The 18469-nt window shown below is 40.6% G+C and overlaps 1 protein-coding gene and 1 long non-coding RNA gene across 2 annotated transcripts in view; one reads left to right on the forward strand and one right to left on the reverse strand.

Annotated features, from left to right (window-relative positions):
- Nucleotides 1–107: 107 nt before the first annotated feature.
- igf2r (insulin-like growth factor 2 receptor) overlaps nt 108–18469 on the forward strand; it is a 46822-nt gene continuing 28460 nt past the window's right edge. The window contains exons 1-14 of the mRNA XM_047387620.1: nt 108–355; nt 1846–1985; nt 6677–6795; nt 8954–9052; nt 9494–9626; nt 11000–11111; nt 11321–11429; nt 11554–11713; nt 13418–13607; nt 16859–16962; nt 17266–17430; nt 17658–17801; nt 17924–18079; nt 18229–18366. Of these exons, the coding sequence (XP_047243576.1) occupies nt 228–355; nt 1846–1985; nt 6677–6795; nt 8954–9052; nt 9494–9626; nt 11000–11111; nt 11321–11429; nt 11554–11713; nt 13418–13607; nt 16859–16962; nt 17266–17430; nt 17658–17801; nt 17924–18079; nt 18229–18366 (1897 nt within the window). The 5' untranslated portion in view covers nt 108–227. The remainder of the gene's footprint in view (nt 356–1845; nt 1986–6676; nt 6796–8953; nt 9053–9493; nt 9627–10999; nt 11112–11320; nt 11430–11553; nt 11714–13417; nt 13608–16858; nt 16963–17265; nt 17431–17657; nt 17802–17923; nt 18080–18228; nt 18367–18469) is intronic.
- Nucleotides 2444–14525, reverse strand: LOC124881814. Its single transcript, XR_007041755.1, has 3 exons — nt 14361–14525; nt 8468–8659; nt 2444–3577 (listed from the first exon to the last, which is right to left on the reverse strand). It is a non-coding gene; the product is annotated as an uncharacterized LOC124881814 (long non-coding RNA).

Below are 18469 nucleotides of genomic sequence, written 5' to 3' on the forward strand. Positions count from 1 at the left end.
TACCCAGGACACAATGCAGAGGTGCACAGGATGACAGTTGGGCTTCAACAAAGACTTGTCTTGAATTAGAAGTGAGATTTCCCACTGACCGTGAACGCCTCACCATCATGTGATGTCCTGTCATGTGATTCGGTCACTTCCTACTGATTCGGTTCAGAGCCGATACTCTGTGTTGAATCATGTCGTCCTAATTCGTCTCCACAGGCGGGATTCAGCTCAGTAGAAACATGTTATTCCAGGATAAACTGACTCATCGCCGGTCTCTGTGGCTGTTCGTCGCCTTGGGATGTTTGTTGGTTCGGTCCGCAGCCGAAATGGACCGCAGCGGTAGCTTGTGGTACCAAGACCTCTGCAGGTAACAAACACACCTCCTCCAGGCACAGACAACCGTTAAAACGCAACAAACTGCCGTGTTTTTTAGAGAAACACCTGAGCTAACTGTATAAACCGGGTCATCGGTGTGTTAGTTGACGCTAACTCGCTTTTCTCCAGATTCGTTCTTCTGCTAGCATCCCGACACATTTGACATTTTTGTCCATGCTAAAAATCAGCTCACAGACACCTACAGCAGCTCTTTATTTTCCTTACAGAACCAACTGTTAGTTCCGGCGGTACCGCTCACCGTCTGTTAAACTGGACCCCAGCGGTTCAGGTAGCTGTTTGGTAAAAACGTGTTTAACAAGCTAACACACAGACCAAGTGGATGAACGACACAAACACGAGTGCGAACTGCAAGGATCAGGTTAACCACGTTTTCTAAGCATTTTAAAGCGGCATTTATCTAAATAAATGTAGAAACATGCAAGTTAATTAAATAGCACGTTTTCCCAAGTACAACTATTTTAATAAATATTTTAACACGTTTATGCGGGGAATAAAAACACAGCTGGGTAATAATGCATTGATTTACATGGAGGATTTCACTAAAAAGTCGTAAAAAATGTACAGTCATTGGAAAAAAAAAACAAATGAAACTCATGGTTCTGGTCTTGATGACGTCACAAGAGGCTACCTAGCCTCAGGTTGGCCTTAATAAACAAGCAGCTTCTGACACATTTTGACAGATTCAGAACCGCCTCTTTAAATTCTCCATCTGATTACTTTCTGTGCATATTCACCACTCATTAAATGAGTGTTTGTAGCAAAGTGCCTTAAGATCCCATTTAGATTTGGTTGTTTATGTGAAGACCCAAAGCTGGTTCCTCCCATGAGTTTAGGGGCTCCTTTTACTCTTTAGTGGGTCATTTGTTAATGGTTAGTGAGTTAAAATCCTTATAAAAGCAGCCAAAAAAATATCTGTCTGCATGAAATGAAATTTGAAAGAAATGAGGGGCGCTTTAAGACTTTCGCACAGTGCTTTTAAAAGCAGCCTGCAAGAGGGAGGGAAAACATTTGTGACTAATAAATATCAGGTTTTCTGTAATTGTGCGTGCTGTTTTCCTTTACTGGAGCTCTCTCTGTGGAGCAGCTCTCTAAATATTGACAACAGTAAGTTAGGAGTGGTAACCAGTTAGCTGCTGCTGTTCATTTGCTTGTTTTGACAGTTGGTTCTGAGCCACTTTACTAAAGAAACATCGGTTAATTAACAGAAATGGTCCAGGATTAACCTCATTCCGGATTATTTGTCGAATATCTTATTGGGATGTTAAATTTAGATACATGATATATATTTTAAGTTATTATCCAGAAATATTTAGAAATTCTCTCCATGTTCTAGCGTTGTAGTTGCCTCACTGTTTGGCACCTTTTTTTCCACATGTTTTTATTGGCCTAACAATGATTTAAAAGGTTGCACACTGTTGTGGTCCAAATGCTTTCTTATTTAAGTTCCTTTTCTTCTTTCAGTTATAAATGGGAGGCTGTAGACCTGGACAACAAAGTGAAATACACCATAAAGCTCTGTGAGTCTTCACCACCGACCAGCTGTGGGTCCAGTGCTGCAGTGTGTGCTCAAAACCTCAGCGGTGTAGTCGGGCAGTCCGTCGGTGAGTACAGTGGACCTAAGCACAGTGTTGCATCACGCATCTGGTCAGCCTGTTGTTGTTGTTGCATCGCTTTAGTTTGTTGGAGGAAGCGCTTTATGCAGCAGGTGTTTAATAAGGAGGATGAATGCACTGCTGTTCTATTTAGTGGTGTGGCCACTTTATGAAAACTAGAATTTCTGTTACTTCCTGCAAACCCCTACAATAAAACCGGGTATCAACAGGGTTCATTAAGCGTCTTAAAAAATCCTAAATATATCAGTTGCCATTTCATACAGTTGCAGCTTAAATTTGTATGTTAGTTTAGAAACTTTAAGTTTAACACGGTTTTACTTAAAAACAGAGTCTGTAATAGTTGTCTAAAACCTGTAGTAAGTAAAGGTTACTGTTTACTGTGGGAAGATGTTGAAGTGAGGTGTAAAAAAACTGGAGTCAGTGTCTAGAATAAAAAAAACATTAACTTCAGTTGACAGTTTTATTTATATGAAGTAGGTTAAATAGAATTTGCTACATTAACTTTAGTAATTTCTCATAATTCACATTGCCAAAATGTATATAATATAAGGTCTTTAAAAGATCCCAAAAAGTGTTAAAAATTATGTGGAACAAACCATCAGCTCATTCTTGTATGGAAGTAAAATAATCTCATTAGAATCAGAAATTTTTTAGACATTGAATTTATAACACTGAATTTTTATCCTGTGCAATTATGTATGTGAATTTTTTTTTTTTGTACTTAAAATTTGCCGGCAAAAATTCACCTGCAAGAATTCGCCTGCAAATGTGTTGACCTTCTGGTGACTCAAGCCAAGGCAATCAGCAGTCGATCGAGTCGAGCGTCTTTTAGCCAATCAGATTACGCTAATCTGATCACGTGACACACCATTGCCTTGGGCAGAGGCAAGTCTCTTAACAGTTTGCTGGATAGTGGCTTAATGAAGATCAGTGATGCGATTTTTCTGCCAAAAATATATTATTACAAAACGCCAGGTAATTAACACCCATTTGATTCTCATCACTGATCTTCATCAGCGTAATCTGATTGGCTAAAAGACGCTCGACTCGATCGACTGCTGATTGCAAATTTTAAGTAAAAAAAAAAAAAAGATTCACATACATAATTGCACAGGATAAAAATTCAGTGTTATAAATTCAATGTCTAAAAAATTTCTGATTCTAATTAGATTATTTTACTTCCATATTCTTGTGCTTCAAACCATCAAATGTGGAACAAACCATCAGGTTAAAAAGCAGTGGGGTTAACTGAGCAGCAGAGATAGTCTGCTGGCAAATAAACAGCTGTTCTTTATCTTTTATGGCTTTTTTCTAATAATGCTTTTAGGTTTAAAACATGAGCTAACGTGATCAAACAGGAAGTTTAGAAAAGGCTTAGTAGACGTTTTAGCAAACGTTTGTGGGCGAATGTGAATATTTGTGTAGCGCCACATGCTAATTGAATGTAAAAGCTAGGAGCTCAGCTTGGCTTGTGGAACACGTGATGATCTTTCTTGGTTCAAGTCTTTCTCAGGATGCTTTCTCCAATTGTAATCCGCTTGATTTGCTTCCAGCGCCTTTAAATCGCAGCAATATGGTACCTGATGGAAACAAAGACAGGCAATCATAGGCAAGTTACACAGGACTGGTAAACACTATAAGAAAAAAATACTACAATTAATAGCACTTTTATGTTAAAATCTGAGATAGTTCTTCTGATCAACCTGAACTGGATTATTCTACTCTGAGAAGAGAGTCATTAAAACACAGTTTGAGGTGTAAAAACCTTTTATTCAGTTTGTAAACACCCGCAAAAACAGCAGGGTTTAAACTGCCCTAGATTGGGTCAAGGTGATGGGATTATGTAGCAGCGGTGTGTGGTGTAGAGGTAGAGTGTGCACACCATATATAGAGGCTATGAGTCCTCATAGCAGCCGTCTGGGGTTCGATTCCTTCTCTCTCTGCCTATTTCCAGTATATCCTGTGAAATACAGGCCACTACGAAAAAATCACAACTAAAGTGGATAATTCTGCACTGAAGTTCACTAAAACAATTTGTGATTATTTTGACATTAGAATCACCTTAGAAGTCAAACCTGAATTTTTCAACTTTTTATGGTAATTTGTGAAACCTTAACTTAACAAGAAAATGAGGATTCTTGGTTTTGTCAGGCACCCTTGTTGCGTTCCTGTGTTTTATACCATCTCAATGAATAACGCTGGATTATAAAAGCTTTTAGTGATACCAAGCAAGCAGCTACAGAAGATGCCTCTTCTGTATTTAATCTCCACTTCTGTAAAGTCGATATTTCAGTATTTTCCAGGAGTTTTTGAGTGATCATCTTTGTCCCCTTTTATTCTCTGTAGAATAAACAGTAGAAACTCTTCTTGTTGTTTAGTGTCTATATGACTAGAAATGTGCTTAGCTTCTTCATTGCTGCACACAAGCACCAATGTTGTCCAGATGTTTCATGAGTCCTTCAACATCACAGCTGGTGTAGCTGGGGTTCATCTGTAAGGTCTTGTTTTAGACTGCTGCCTGTACTCAGTTTTACATTCAAAGATGTTTAAAATAAACAGACACAGTTGTGTAGAAGACATAAAATGCATCAAGTCCTAATTTTCTTTATACAAGAGAAAATGGTGCGATTGCATAGTTTTTATATTATACCCTGATTGTAATATTGTATACCCAAGTGCTTTGTATGTGTCAGCTAAAGCTAATCTTTTTATCAGTTAATCTTTTTATGTTATTTTATACATTGATAGTTGATTAAAAAAACGTTCCCTATTTTCTTTCGTCTATTGGTGACAGAGAAGTGCAGAAATCTGTACTTTTTTCATGGAGGAACCATGAAATGACATGAAATTGCAGTTTCGTTAGAATATTTTTGCAGCAATTTAAACAGCAGAAAATGCATGAATCCTCTTTAACGATGACAGTAAAGCTTTGATGGCATTAGCATTTTGCCATGTAAACTGACGTTTAAAGTTGATGCTTTTATTTTTTGTGCTTCTTTAAACTAAGAGCGGTCTCAGTCCTGCTGTCGACAACAGGAGGTTTTATTGCTGACTGAACTATTGATCTGATGATGTGTGGATCAGTTTGTTGGTGCTTCATCAGAGATCTGATTTCTGTGCTGATCGGGCAGAGCTCCTCCTCCTCCTCTTCCTCCTCCTATGTGTCAGCAGCAGAAAGTAGCTCTTCCCCCTGAACCCCTTCACACAAACAAGCTCGGATGATTTTTCTCAACATCAACTTTCCGAATTTGTTTTGTAGTTTCCTGTCTCAGTTTCAGTCGGTTCCTGAGCAAAAAATGACTTCCAGACTGTTTGATCGGATGCTTGTGCAGCAGTGTATATTACTGTTTATAGTAGCAATCATTTAATCTTTCTAACATATTTGCAGGAGTTGATAAAAGAAAAAAACTGTATTTTCAAGGCTAATGTGTTAAATAGCTTCTGTTTCCTACTTTTCAAGTTTAAAACAGCTAAGTTTCTATAGCTCTACACAAGCTAGTATATTTACCAGCCTCACTACTTTGTTGCTGTCTCAATGTTTAGTCATTCTAAGGCCAGCTAAAACTTCCTTTATTCTTCCTCTTTGGCTGCCAGACAGAGTTATTTTAGTCCTGAAACAACAGCTTGTCCTGCAACCAGAGGTCACAGCCGCCTCCTCGTTGAATATCTGGTATCCCTCACCAGTCGAGTCCAGGCTGTGACGAGGAGCCATGTTGCTTAAAAATACCTCTAAAGTTATTGATCTTTACAGTTGCTTTATTTTAGCCTTGGATTGAGGAAGAGCTCTTATGCAAAGAGGAAGTATCAGTAAACGGTGCAGCACAGAGGTCAGATGATTGAGTTAAATAACCGTGGCTGATTTCTCACATGACCCAGGAACACTTCATCAAACTCAGCAGCACAAATAGACTCAGTGCTGCTTTCTTGAGGCTTCATTTGTTACGTCTGCTCAGCACTCTGTGTGTGATTACTGCTGAATTATCTGACATATTGTATTCCACCGGGTAAACTCACACTGTGAGGTCAAACAAACAAGAAGTGAGTTTTCTCAGAGCTCAGGAAAGTAAAATGCACACAGATTTATTTTTCGCCCAAGTTTCTCAGTTTTTATACTTGATAAATGAGATGGGAATCTGGGTTTACCAGGTCACAGGGTTGTTCGGTTATATTCCTTTTATTGTCCCTTTTGTGATAGCAGCAGGTCATAGCCCAGGGTTCACCCAGACATAAGCACATGAAATAACAGAAACCTTCACTCATTCACTAGGAAAAACTCTTATGTGAAGTTCAGGTGTTGCGTTATTTTTATCCCATTTTTCTGTTGTCTGTGAAATTTCGGTGTCAAACATTTCCAGACAATTAATCCGACAGTCTCAGTTCACTGACCTGCTGTCAGTTTTTATAACCTAAATCCAGTCTGCACTCAGTGATTCCCACAGCAGACAGTTTTCCTTTCCAGTTAAGCACTGACATGAAAAATGAAGACTGCTCTGACCCTGCTGTCAAAATAATCTTGGTACGACTCTGGGGGTTTGAAGGTTAGGACATTATTCTTTCAGCCTGTTCATGCATCTCAGGGCAGAGTTTTACATTTTATCCAGTTAACTTTGTTAGCTGGCCTTTAGGAGATAAAACTCCTTTAACCATGTGTAGTGACTCTGCTTGTCTTTACCGTGCAGGTGACCTTTCCCTGCAGACGCTGTCCGACACCGTGCTCGATTACAACACCACACAGACATGCCCCGAAGGCACCAACTCCGTTCAGACCAGCATCAGCTTCCAGTGTGGGAAAACCATGGTAAGACTCGCACTGAACAGTCTCTTACTGAGCAGGGAATGTATCATCAGGACATATGGGCATGATTGATTGGTGTTGTGTGTTATTCACATCTGTTCCTTTACGTAAGCAAACACCTGCACCGTGCAGCTGTTTGCTCTGGTCGTCTAGTTTGTATTTGGCTGCTGTAAATGGCTCAGTTTTTAAGTTTAAAACAGGATGTACATTTAGACTTTTGGCATTAACGATGACAGAGCGTACTGTTAAGTGTTGTAGAGCTAATGTGTGTTTCAGCCCATAGTTGTAAGTTGGGGATGTTCTCACCCCCCTCCCAGTTATTTTCAGAGCAAATATCTCATTAAAGTAAACAAAACAAAAAAAACCACCTGGAAATAATAGCGTCAAATCTTTCCTCACAGAAGCTGCAGATGGAAATAATGCAGAGCAACGGTTGCCTGCTTATATGATCTGATCACTTAAACTGAGGGGTTGTCTGCGGTCTTGTGGGAGTCATTTCCTGTTGAATCACAATGAGAGCAGTTCATGTTCAGAAGAGAAGAGTTTTACCAGGTTGTAATGTCTGAAAGAAGAAATGAAACTAGTTTTCATTTAGTCTTGAAAAAACACATTATGAAGGCAACATTATTAACTAAGCCCAGCACCTCAACTTCTTAAATCCTTACTGTTATTTATTTTTCAATGTGACTTAACAAAGACATGTTTCTTTTATGCCTTTTAAGATCTGTATTTTAACATCTTTCTCTTTTATGCTTTATGTTCTTACTGTCTTTCCTTTGATGCACCTTAGATTACCTTGTATATGAATGTTGCATTATAATTAAACTGGCCATGTCATTTTGCACCAGACTGTCTGAAACCAAATCATAACATTACTGCACAAAAGTCCTCCTGTGGGTTTCAAATTTAGCTTAAATAATTATAATCTAGTGTCAGTTGCTTTATTTACTAAAAGCTGCCAAACAGCAACACAGGTGAAAGGTTAGATGTTTGTAAAAATGTGGGGGTTTTTTTGCAGCAGATAATTTAACACAAACAAAACATCCAACTTTTAATTTGAACACATTTATTCAGTGAAAAAAATCTCACTTTAAGATTTTTTGTTTCTAAAAATCACTGGTTCTCTAATTATTTGTAACCCTACTGGTAATATGTGGAACAGCCCTCTTATTGGTCTTCTCCTATAACCTTTGACTAGGTTGGAGCATACAGGGAGGAATCTGGGACCACCTTCTTTGTTAAATCTCAGCACGTCATCCAGAGTCCTGGTTCTTCCTTTCAGCTCAACATTTCTATTGGATTTGGGGCTGAGATGTTTGTGTTGTGGATCATTTCTGTATTGATTTGATGATATATTTTGGATCATTATCCTGTTTCATGACCCAGTGGAAACCTGTTTTTATTTTTCTCTGAGGCCACCAGGTTTTCATCTAAAATGTCCTGGGATTCTTTCTCATACACAGATCCCTCACAGCACCTAACAGTGGGCCCTGGGTGATTTTCCACATATTGATTGTTTGTTTTACACCAGACCCACCCACCTTGAGTCTGTGCTGCTGCAAATCTTAATTTTAGTTGCATTTGAACAATGAACATTATTTTACTGCTTATTGTGGATTTTTAGCAAACTCCCCATGTCTGCGTTTGTGATGGTAGGGTGAAAAAAGACCTTTACCTGCTAATCCTCGCAAACAACCAGTTGGCATGTGGAGGGTGTCCAATGGTTGTTATGGAAAATTGTCCCACGTTGGTACCTTTTGCTGCAGTTCTCGAACAGTCAGCTTTGGAGACTCTTCACCTTGCTTACCGTCGTTCTCACTGCTCCTGGTGGCAAGATGAGCCTAAATCCTCGTCCAGCCTCGTCAGCCTACCAAAGAAGCTGTAGATAAACGAGCTGCAGAGATGCTCACATATACTAGGCAATCATAACTATGGAAACGTTTATTTAAAAATGAAACTCCAAAGAAATCCTTGACATTTTTTTTTCTTGGTTACCAAAAGCAAATAAATAAGGTCTAGTTTATGTCACAAAGGAAATCTATGACATATTTCTCCGAAAAGAAATTCACCCGGTAAAAAGTTGATGTCCCGCACATTGTTCCACTGTTGTGTGTTTGCCACTTGTTTAAAATGAAATTTTGCTCTTGCTTCCATTTACCAGGGAACGCCAGAGTTTGTTGCTGTGTCTCAGTGTGTGCATTACTTTGAGTGGAAGACCTACACAGCCTGCAAGAAGGACAAATTCAAACCGCACAAAGAGGTGAGAGCCCTGACTGGTGGTTGGACTTGTAGCTTTCTGAGAAAAAAGGAAATTGTTACCACCTCTTCTGCAGAAGCAATTAGTCAGGTGACAGGAAGCAGACCTTCCATATCCCATAAGGCGGTGTTGCTTGTGGTGTAGACCAGAGGACCTGTCACATGCTGTCACAGTGATCGAGTTTGAAAGAAAGCGTGAAATGAATTTAGGTTGAAATTAGTCACAGATTATTTCTTACTGTTTTTTTTTTTTTTTAGATTCTGTTAAAAGTCCTCTGATGTGAATCTATGTTTATTTAAAAGCTTTAAGCAACCACTTATTATTTGGCCCTCCTGCGCATAATCTTTTACCAGCATTCTCTAGATGTTGCATTTAACATATGAAACACAGGACCTGTCTATGTTTCTGTTAAATGCCGTATTAATGCGCCCGCTGTGTGTCCAGGTGCCCTGCTACGTGTTTGACCCTGACGGTAAGAAGCATGACCTGAACCCTCTGATCAAAGTGAGGGATGGTTATCTGGTGGACGATGGCGACGACGACTCCGACTTTTACATCAACATCTGCCGAAGCCTCGGTGAGTCCCTGACCGAGAGGGGATAAAACGGAGAGCTGATTAGATTTACAAAAACTGTGCATTTTTAAGGCCGCTTCCCTGTCAGAACATCAGAAGTCATGTGGGCTACTGAAGGTAGCACAATAGTGGAGAAGATGAGGAATCAAAATATCAAAATCGTGACTTAATGATTCTTGTTTTTAAGTATGATTAGGATGAAAAAATTATTCAGTCATAAATGTTGCTTTGTCAAATATTTTTACATTTTCTTGTAATCTATTTGTCTCCAATTAAGGTTTTTTGGATCAGTGTCAAACAATTCTATAATACACATCAGTAGGACCAACGTGAAGTTCACAAACATCACAACAAGTACAACAACTAACTACAGTTAGCTTCAACCACAGCTAACTGTGTACACAGTACAGAAAATAGGACATTTCTGGTCATATTTCCCCATTGAAATATTCTTTTGGGGTGTTTGTTTAGACATTATTAGACATTTAAACACCAATTTAAACCTAAACTGCTCACTCTTACCTTAGATGATGGCTGCATGATATAAGGAAAACATGTAGTTGCAGTATCAATATTTATGATATCATGATTAACCCACATTTTCTTTTGTTCGTTCGTTGTATTCATGTCCTTCTCTGCGTGAGCTTCTGGGAAAGTGAAAATCTATCCAAACAGGCCAAATATATTACTGGCCTGCTGAATTTGCATGCATGGCACTTGAAATAAAACATCCTAACAGTTATTGCATCCAACCTGTTCTTTGTGATTGAAAGAAAAACAACAAATACGTTCATTTTAAAGAAATTAGTGAGAAAGATTTTCTGGACTCTCAAATTCCCGTTTAGAAATCCCCTTTTTTCTCTTAGTTTATATACCAGTTTGTTTTTTTATCACCGCCTGTTAGTTTAAATTTCAGAGACATTGATAAACTTTTAAGTTAGATAGGTTATATTTTTATCACTAAATTGTACTTTAATTTAGTTCCTTGATTATTTTGGTTTAAAGTATTGCAAGCTTGTTTTATGCTTTGTTTATGTTTATTTCCTTAATTAATCATTAAAATACTTTAATGAGATTACTGATAATTAGGTTCTAGCTTCTATTAGTGACTAGGTCACATATAATCATTCAGTGTATAATTGAAGCATAAATTACGCTACAAGAGTTTCTTGTTTAAGGAAAATGATTTACCCCTCTGAATGATTTTTAACTTATGAGGCTGATCAGTTTTATTAATGAGGCAGGTAGGATTTTTAATGGAAGTATATATAAGTAGAATTGATAAATTGCTGCACAAGCTGCAGGTGAAACTCGGCTGATCGTGTTCGCAACCTTGGAAACATCCTCACGTCCCACACTGCACTGCTCTCTTGCAGATACTCCAGATAAACCCTGTTCAGAGGGTTCTGCAGCCTGCCTTATCACCACACACGGCTCCTTCAGCATGGGCGCTCCGACCAAGCCGCTGGAGGGCTTGTCCAGCGACAGGTGACCTCTTTAATCAATGCAAACTTTACACGTAGAGTTCAGTTTGCTGCACTTTCCTACCTGTTGTTAAAACTGATTATGAAATGCTTTTTGGATGACTCATCTGTTAAACGGTTCACAAAGTTTTAGATATATTTCAACTCAAATTTGTTTATGGACTTAAAGGGAAATATTGAATTGAAATTCCTGTGGTGTTCTTTTCTGTCTAGTTTGAGGTTACAGTATGAACTAAGTGCAGACTCGACACCTCCAGAGAGATGTGGAGAACACCTGCCGACCGTCAACATCACTTTCATCTGTCCATCAAGCAGGCATTCAGTAAGTCCCACAGCTAATGCTTCTAACTGATTAGCTGTGTCTGTTTTTTCCAAGTTGATCAGTTTTTCATGTTTATTCTTCCAGCTTCCAGGTAATACCTCATTTTTCTTTGTTCTTATTTCAGGGCAGCACCCCGAAGATGGTAGCCGAGTCAAACTGTCGATACGAGGTGGAGTGGGTGACTGAATACGCCTGTCACAGAGACTACCTGGAGAGCCACAGCTGCAAACTGACCAACGAACAACACGACATCTCCATCGACCTCACACCCCTCACTCTGAGCTGTAAGTGGTGCTTCCTCTAAACAGGAATCCCAGATGATGCACCGATTAGGCTGCTACTGGCAGATTCCCATTTAACACATACGAAACCATTTGTTTAAACTTACAATACATTAATGTCAACATTCTTACAACATTGATTTATTAAAGAAAAAATGTTCTGCAAATTTCCTGACAGAGGTTGTTGCTTTGAGTCCAATAGAGAATTAAAAGGAATTACAAGATTTTCCCCATTTCTGCATCAAATCATACATCCTCTAATTTGTCTATTTGAAGACCAATTGACAAGGTTTCTACAGGGTCCTGAAAAGTCTGGAAATAAGCATTTTCCTATTCTGGATAAATATGGAAAAAGCTAATAAAATATGGAAAATATTTGTATTTCCAGACTTTATTTAATTCCTTTTTGTCAGTTTGATACAAAATAACAGATTTTTCCATCCATCCATCTTCTAAGTTTTTTGTTTACATTTGAAAATGGTTTAAAAACAGCAGAACTATGGATGTTTAGGTATGAAAATGTATCCAATTTTGACTCTGAGGATAAAAATCTTGCTTAAAACGTCTTGTGTTATGATGCATTTACAGACTGAAAAAAGTGTGAACATTGATGCCCTTAATTAACTCAGACAAAGAAACGGATTTCGATCCCTAGTTGATTGATTGTTGCATCACTAATTCATCACAACTTCTTACTTTTGAAGCATACCACAGGGTGCAGTTATGCTGTTCTATAACCATCTTGTTATATAAATAATGCATTGATTGTTTTTTTTAGTACTACTGAATAAAAAAAAAAAGTTAGTTCTCAATTTAAAAATAAGAAAATCAAGCTGAACTTTACATTAGCTGACTCCAGATGTTGGTTATAGGTGTTGGCTCAAAATGTGCTTTTTCATTCTCATTAAAATAAGGTGTTTATTAGTTAAGTTGGTTTTGTTGTCTCCTTCGTAGAAGCTGTTAATAATTTTACTCCTTTCTATCTAAGCCTGTCACAATTTTTTTGATTTCCCTTCATTTAATTAAATTTACTAGTTAACAATAAGCAGAAAGCTGTGAAATTAAAGAAAAACTCATTTAGAATTAAAACTTAAACATGGGATTCTCTCAGCTTGTAGCTTTTAATATAGTTTCAGATGCTGAGAAACTCTCAATAAAAACATCTGAATTTAAAACCCCAACATTTCAGCAATTTTCTTTCTTCATTTACAAAAATTAAAAACTTTGCCTGGCCCAGAGGCAGTTTCAACTCTGGATGAATGGAGCCAGGAAATGCGCTGTGACTGCAGAATCTGAACTTGTTTTGTAATTTTAGAATTAGTTCAGATAAGTTCAAAAAGCTTCAAAATCCTGTACATTTTTTAAAAAGCTATGCAAGATTCCTCAGCTTCTTCTCAAACTGGAAACTTTGGAATAAATGTGATACTTTCTATAGCTTTTTCAAACCTGTATATATTTATATTTTAGTACCATTATAAATCTGGGTAAAAATCTTTAAAATAGGATTTTAAGTTTAACCTAAATCACTTGATTATTTTTCTGCGCCATGTCGCTGGATGGTTTAACTAAATGTGCCAAATTTTTCATCTTCCCATCCCAACCTTTGTCAGTATTTCACAGAGCGCTGTCCTGATGGTAACCTTTCAGCAAATTAAAGTTGATTATATCAGGCTGAACCCTCAAATGCGGTTTGTTTTGTGCGTTTAGCTACAGATCCTCCCTACTTCTTCCAGCCTCCATCCGGTGATGACCCTGAGAGCTACATCTATTACCTGAATGTGTGTGGCAAGATCCCCACTGGGGAATGTGGGATCGACCCGTTTATCTCCTCCTGCCAGATGAAAAAATCCGGGAATCTGCAAAAAGTGGCCGGACGATTTGTGAACCAGACGTTACGGTAATATTTGTCTCTGTATGCCGGTGTCTGTGCTTTAAAGTCAACAGTATACATTATAGATTAAAATGTATTTCATCTCCTTCATTTATTCAGAATATGAAACTTGAGTTTTCTTATTTGATTTAATAGGGTTATGTCGTACACATTTGCACTGTAGCAGGGGCAGCTTTTAGCAAAAACAAAGGTTTATTATGGTCCAGATTATGGATTATATGTGATAAAAATATCTGTTTGTGCCTTTTAATAATTTCAGGTTTGCATTTGCAAGTATACGAGGCATCAAAACTCGTCAGTCTGATGTTACCACAAATCGTTGAAGTTAGGTTTTTTTTTAAAGAGATTTAGAAGCACTTGTTTTCAGAGCCAGATAATTGGGTTTGTATGAGAACTAAAAGGTCCAACAACTTTAATAAATCGTAAAGTTATGCATATAACTACTGCTCCCTGAAGGAGAGTAATGAAGTACAACACATGAGTATGGGATATCACGCGCTGCGTGTCCTGGCTGAAGCCACCTCTAATCACGCCTCCTAGGCAAATGATGTGATGACGACAGGTGACAGGCCCCGCCTGCACTATATACCTGTCTGTCATCGTCGTCATTACTCAATTTGACAGCCGCTATTCACCAAGCCCAGCTGATCAGCGGGGCAGCCATGTGTATACGGAGGTATTTGTTCAGAACTCTCAAGTCCAGGATTGGACGAAGCCCGCCCCCTTTATTCGGAACAACAAAATAACGGCTGTACCAACCTCTGTTCATGTCCGACTCGGGAACCGCACAGATAGCTCCTTTTGCCCACAGTGTATTTATCTCCTCTCTCAGAACCTGCTTGGGCCATTACCACCGTGTTTACCACGCCAACAAAGCGGGGTGGTCTCTGGCGAAACTGTAAACGGTAAGCCATAGCAACGGTCCTCTCCACCCAAGGTTGGAGTGCGCATGCGTGCCACATATGGAGACGTGCAGCCAGGCGACTGGCCTGTGGCACTGTTGGTGGAACGGTGCTGCCCTCTCCCGACGTGCGAGAGAGGTGCAGCCTCATTTGGCTGTCGCCTGCAGCTCTTTGATTTTGACTTTTTTTCATAGAAAAAACTGTCTTTATTGAAACGTTTGGAGCATCCATACAAACATTTGGAACAACTGCACTGCTCAGAAACACATTCAACGCACCAAACTGGGGGCTTTTAGTGCAAATACATTTGTGGGGAAATTGTGCTTGGGAGACTGTGTGGGGGAAACGCAGCACCTCTTGGGACTGGGATCCCGAACAACACCAGCTAAACATCTTTTGGACGGCACCCGCCGAAAACTGACAAACATGTCTCCCTGCTCCCGAAACTCTTGAATCTCGAGTCCCACAGCTAGAAGGACTGTGTCTTCTTCTTCCGGGACGTCGAGTCCCCCTGGAGGAGGACCCCTGCTCCATGCCGTCTTTTGGGGAGCATGGACGTGTTTCTGTGGCTGTGCCGTCTGAGGGCTCAAGCTCACGGGCCACGTCATCCTCTTCGGTGGGGGTGGCGGTACAGCTGGTTTGCGAGTGCCCGAGCTGGATTTGGGTCTCATATCTCGCCTGGGGATGATACTGCGCAATGCTTCGGTCTGCTTTTTCCTCAGCTTGAATTTCGCCTGTCTTGCGTCGAGAGATTGCCCAAACATCCCGTCGGCTACCACCGGTTCATCCAGATAGACGGCTCTATCTCTATCCAGGATGTCAGAGAGCGTCAGCCACAGGTGCCTTTTCTCAACCACCGTTGATGCCATCCCTCTGCCCAGTGACAGAGCTGCACAGCGGGATACACGGAGGATGTAGTCAGCAGTGATTCTCACCTCATTCAAGAGTGGCATCAAAGGGCTCTCCGGCGGTGTTTCGGCTCCAAGCTCCGCCAAGCGCATTGCTTGGTATGTTTGCAGCATGGTAATGGAGCTCAAGGCACGAGCAGTGGTCGCTTGAGCCCTGTAGATTTTCTCCAATTGAGCAGCGGAGAACCTACAGTGCTTAGACGGAAGCGATGTTGGACCACCCACACCATGATTTTGGGAGGGGGCCAGATATGCTGCCAAAGACGGTTCCATAGGCGGAATATTCACCTTCCAGGTCCAGATACCGTCCATAACCCGGCACCGTGACATGGGTGGACTGTGGTTTGTTCTATGAAGGCGTCAACTCAGAGACAAAGTCTGGGAATATGGGTAGATGGTGCTTGACTGCGGCCGGCTCCGAGGGGAGATAAAACCCCACGAATCGCGATGACTTCTCCGCAGGAGGTGGAGAGGGCCATTCCATGTCCAGGGCATCAGCTGCACGGCGGCAAAGAGAGAAAAAAGACCTGTCGCCCGGGTCTGCTGGCGCAGCAGCGGCAGCCTGACTCGGCAGAGACTCGGCAGAGACTCACCTGCTTTATCGGCTAACCCATCAATATACTCCATATGGTCTGCCCAGCTGAAAGCGGGGACTTCGACCGAAAAGCCGTCCTCGTCAGAATCGGACGAAACTGGGTTTCCCGACTCAGAGAGCAGTGGGTCTCGCTGTGAGACAGCAGCCTCTCCCAGCACCTTCTCGAGGAATTTAACCCGCCTCTCCAGGGTCGAGCGACGAAGCTGGTGACAGAACGCACATGCTTCGGGCTCCGCCAACGCTCTGCGAGCGTGAATGATCCCGAGACAGACGGGACAAGCCTCATGCTGGTCCTTCTCATGAAGCAAGAAGCCGCACCCCTGAAGACAGGGACGAATAGAAGACTTCTGCTTCGCTTGTGTTAGCTTTGTGCTCATCCCGAACCACAAAGCCAGACCGAACTGCTTGAAATTAGCGATTCGCGGGCAGACACGCTTACCAGCAGGCAGCAGTGACTAACTCCAACAAAAGCAGTTAAACTAGTTCCAAGTAGCCTTTAGAAAGAGACACAGAGCTAACCAGCAGCAGCTAGCTAGCCTGACTCAAAGAGGTGTTCTTACCGAGGTGAAGAGCGTAAGAACTGAGTAATGACGACGATGACGGACAGGTATATAGTGCAGGCGGGGCCTGTCACCTGTCGTCATCACATCATTTGCCTAGGAGGCGTGATTAGAGGCGGCTTCAGCAGAGCGTGATATCCCATACTCGTGTTGTACTGAGTGAATCGACTGAAAGGGAACTGCATTTTTTAAATAACTCCACTTGTGCCTGCAGATTCTGTTTTCTTCTAAACTAAAAATTTTTTTAAACTTGCTTCGCTTCTGTTCTCTCCTGCCATTTGCTCCTCTGCAGGTATTCAGATGGAGACCTCAGTCTAATCTATCCTGGAGGAGATAAATGCTCCTCTGGCTTCCAGAGAATGACCATCATCAACTTCCAGTGCAACAAGACAGCATGTGAGACCGGCTTTTATATCCATTCCAAATACATAGTTAAATTTGCTGAGCAGGTACTATTTTAACGCCCTAATTAATTTCACTGTTTAAGACCTTAAAATTGATCTTAATTGCATCATGGGTGCTCTATTTAAAAAGAATAGCAGTTTCAAATTCTTTAGTCTTTGGTTTAATTCAGGAAACATAATAAACTGAGGTGCAGATAAATTGGAGAATACGACTACTTGGAAGCAAACTGTTAACAGAAGAAAATCCAAGTTGTGTCATAAAGCCGTCTTGTTTTATTTCCTTCGTGTTCTGCAGTAAACAAAGGCAGAGGGAATCCCATTTTTGCTGGGGAGACGGACTGTACGTATTACTTCAACTGGGATACAGCGTTCGCATGTGTCAAGGAGAAGGAGGATCTGCTGTGTCGGGTCAGAGATGGCAGCAAACACTACGACCTTTCACGCCTTACAAAATATCCCGGTGAGTTGCTTTTCACACCTTATTTAAAAGGTCTGCTTCCAGTTAGCTCAATTTAGGACTAAAATCCCTATTTTTTCAGTAAACATTCTAATTTATTGCATAACAGAGACGAAATAACCTAACTTCTGCCAGTGTTTAAGATTATTTCAGATGTGTTGGGTAAAAAATATTGATATCCATGGATTTTTGAAAAACCCTTTCCTCTGTGTCTCCTTGTTCTGCTCCAGAGTCAAGCAACAGTGAGAACTGGGAGGTAGTGGATGATCAAGCCACAGAGTCAGACATGCGTTACTACCTGAACATCTGCCACAAAGTCCTGAAGAGAGGAGGAGCTGCCAACTGCCCAGAGGACGCTTCCTTCTGCGCTGTGGGTAAGATCCAGAGAGAGGAGTCCCCGAACGAACCTTAAAGTCTTCAGGGCGTAATCTATGCAGCATATGACTGTTGATTTTTATCATTTATTTATTGATCTCTTGGTTTCTTCCTGATTCAGATAAGAATAATAAGACCATCAGCCTTGGCAGCTTCCTATCTCCTCCCCAGACGACTAAACACGGGAATGACATCAGACTGATTTATACCGATGGGAAGACTTGTGAAAACAGGAAGTCTGGGACCCAAACTATACTGACCCTCAAATGCAAACCAGGTAAAGTAAACAGAGGTGGACCTCACTAAGTGCTTCCTTGATGATGTGGAGGACTTTCCTTTGTGTTTTTGTAGATTTTGCATCTTCTCTTTCAAACTCAAAAACATTCTTTCCTCTTCCTGCACTCATTTATTTATCTGTTCTTGCAGGACATCTTGAGAGCCCTCCCGTTCTTCGCAGTGTCTCCTCTGATAAATGCGTTTATGAGCTGGAGTGGTACACCGCTGCTGCCTGCGTCCTCTCAAAGACACAAGGAGACAACTGCAAGGTGGAGGACCCTCAAGCTGGTACGACACACACACACAAGTCTCCAATATTTGATGCTTAAATACCAAACCATGATAAAAATTGTATTTAAATCATTGGTGGTAAAACTATTTTTGGCTCCTC

The sequence above is a fragment of the Girardinichthys multiradiatus genome, chromosome 15 (assembly GCF_021462225.1).
Source record: "Girardinichthys multiradiatus isolate DD_20200921_A chromosome 15, DD_fGirMul_XY1, whole genome shotgun sequence".
NCBI lineage: Eukaryota > Metazoa > Chordata > Actinopteri > Cyprinodontiformes > Goodeidae > Girardinichthys > Girardinichthys multiradiatus.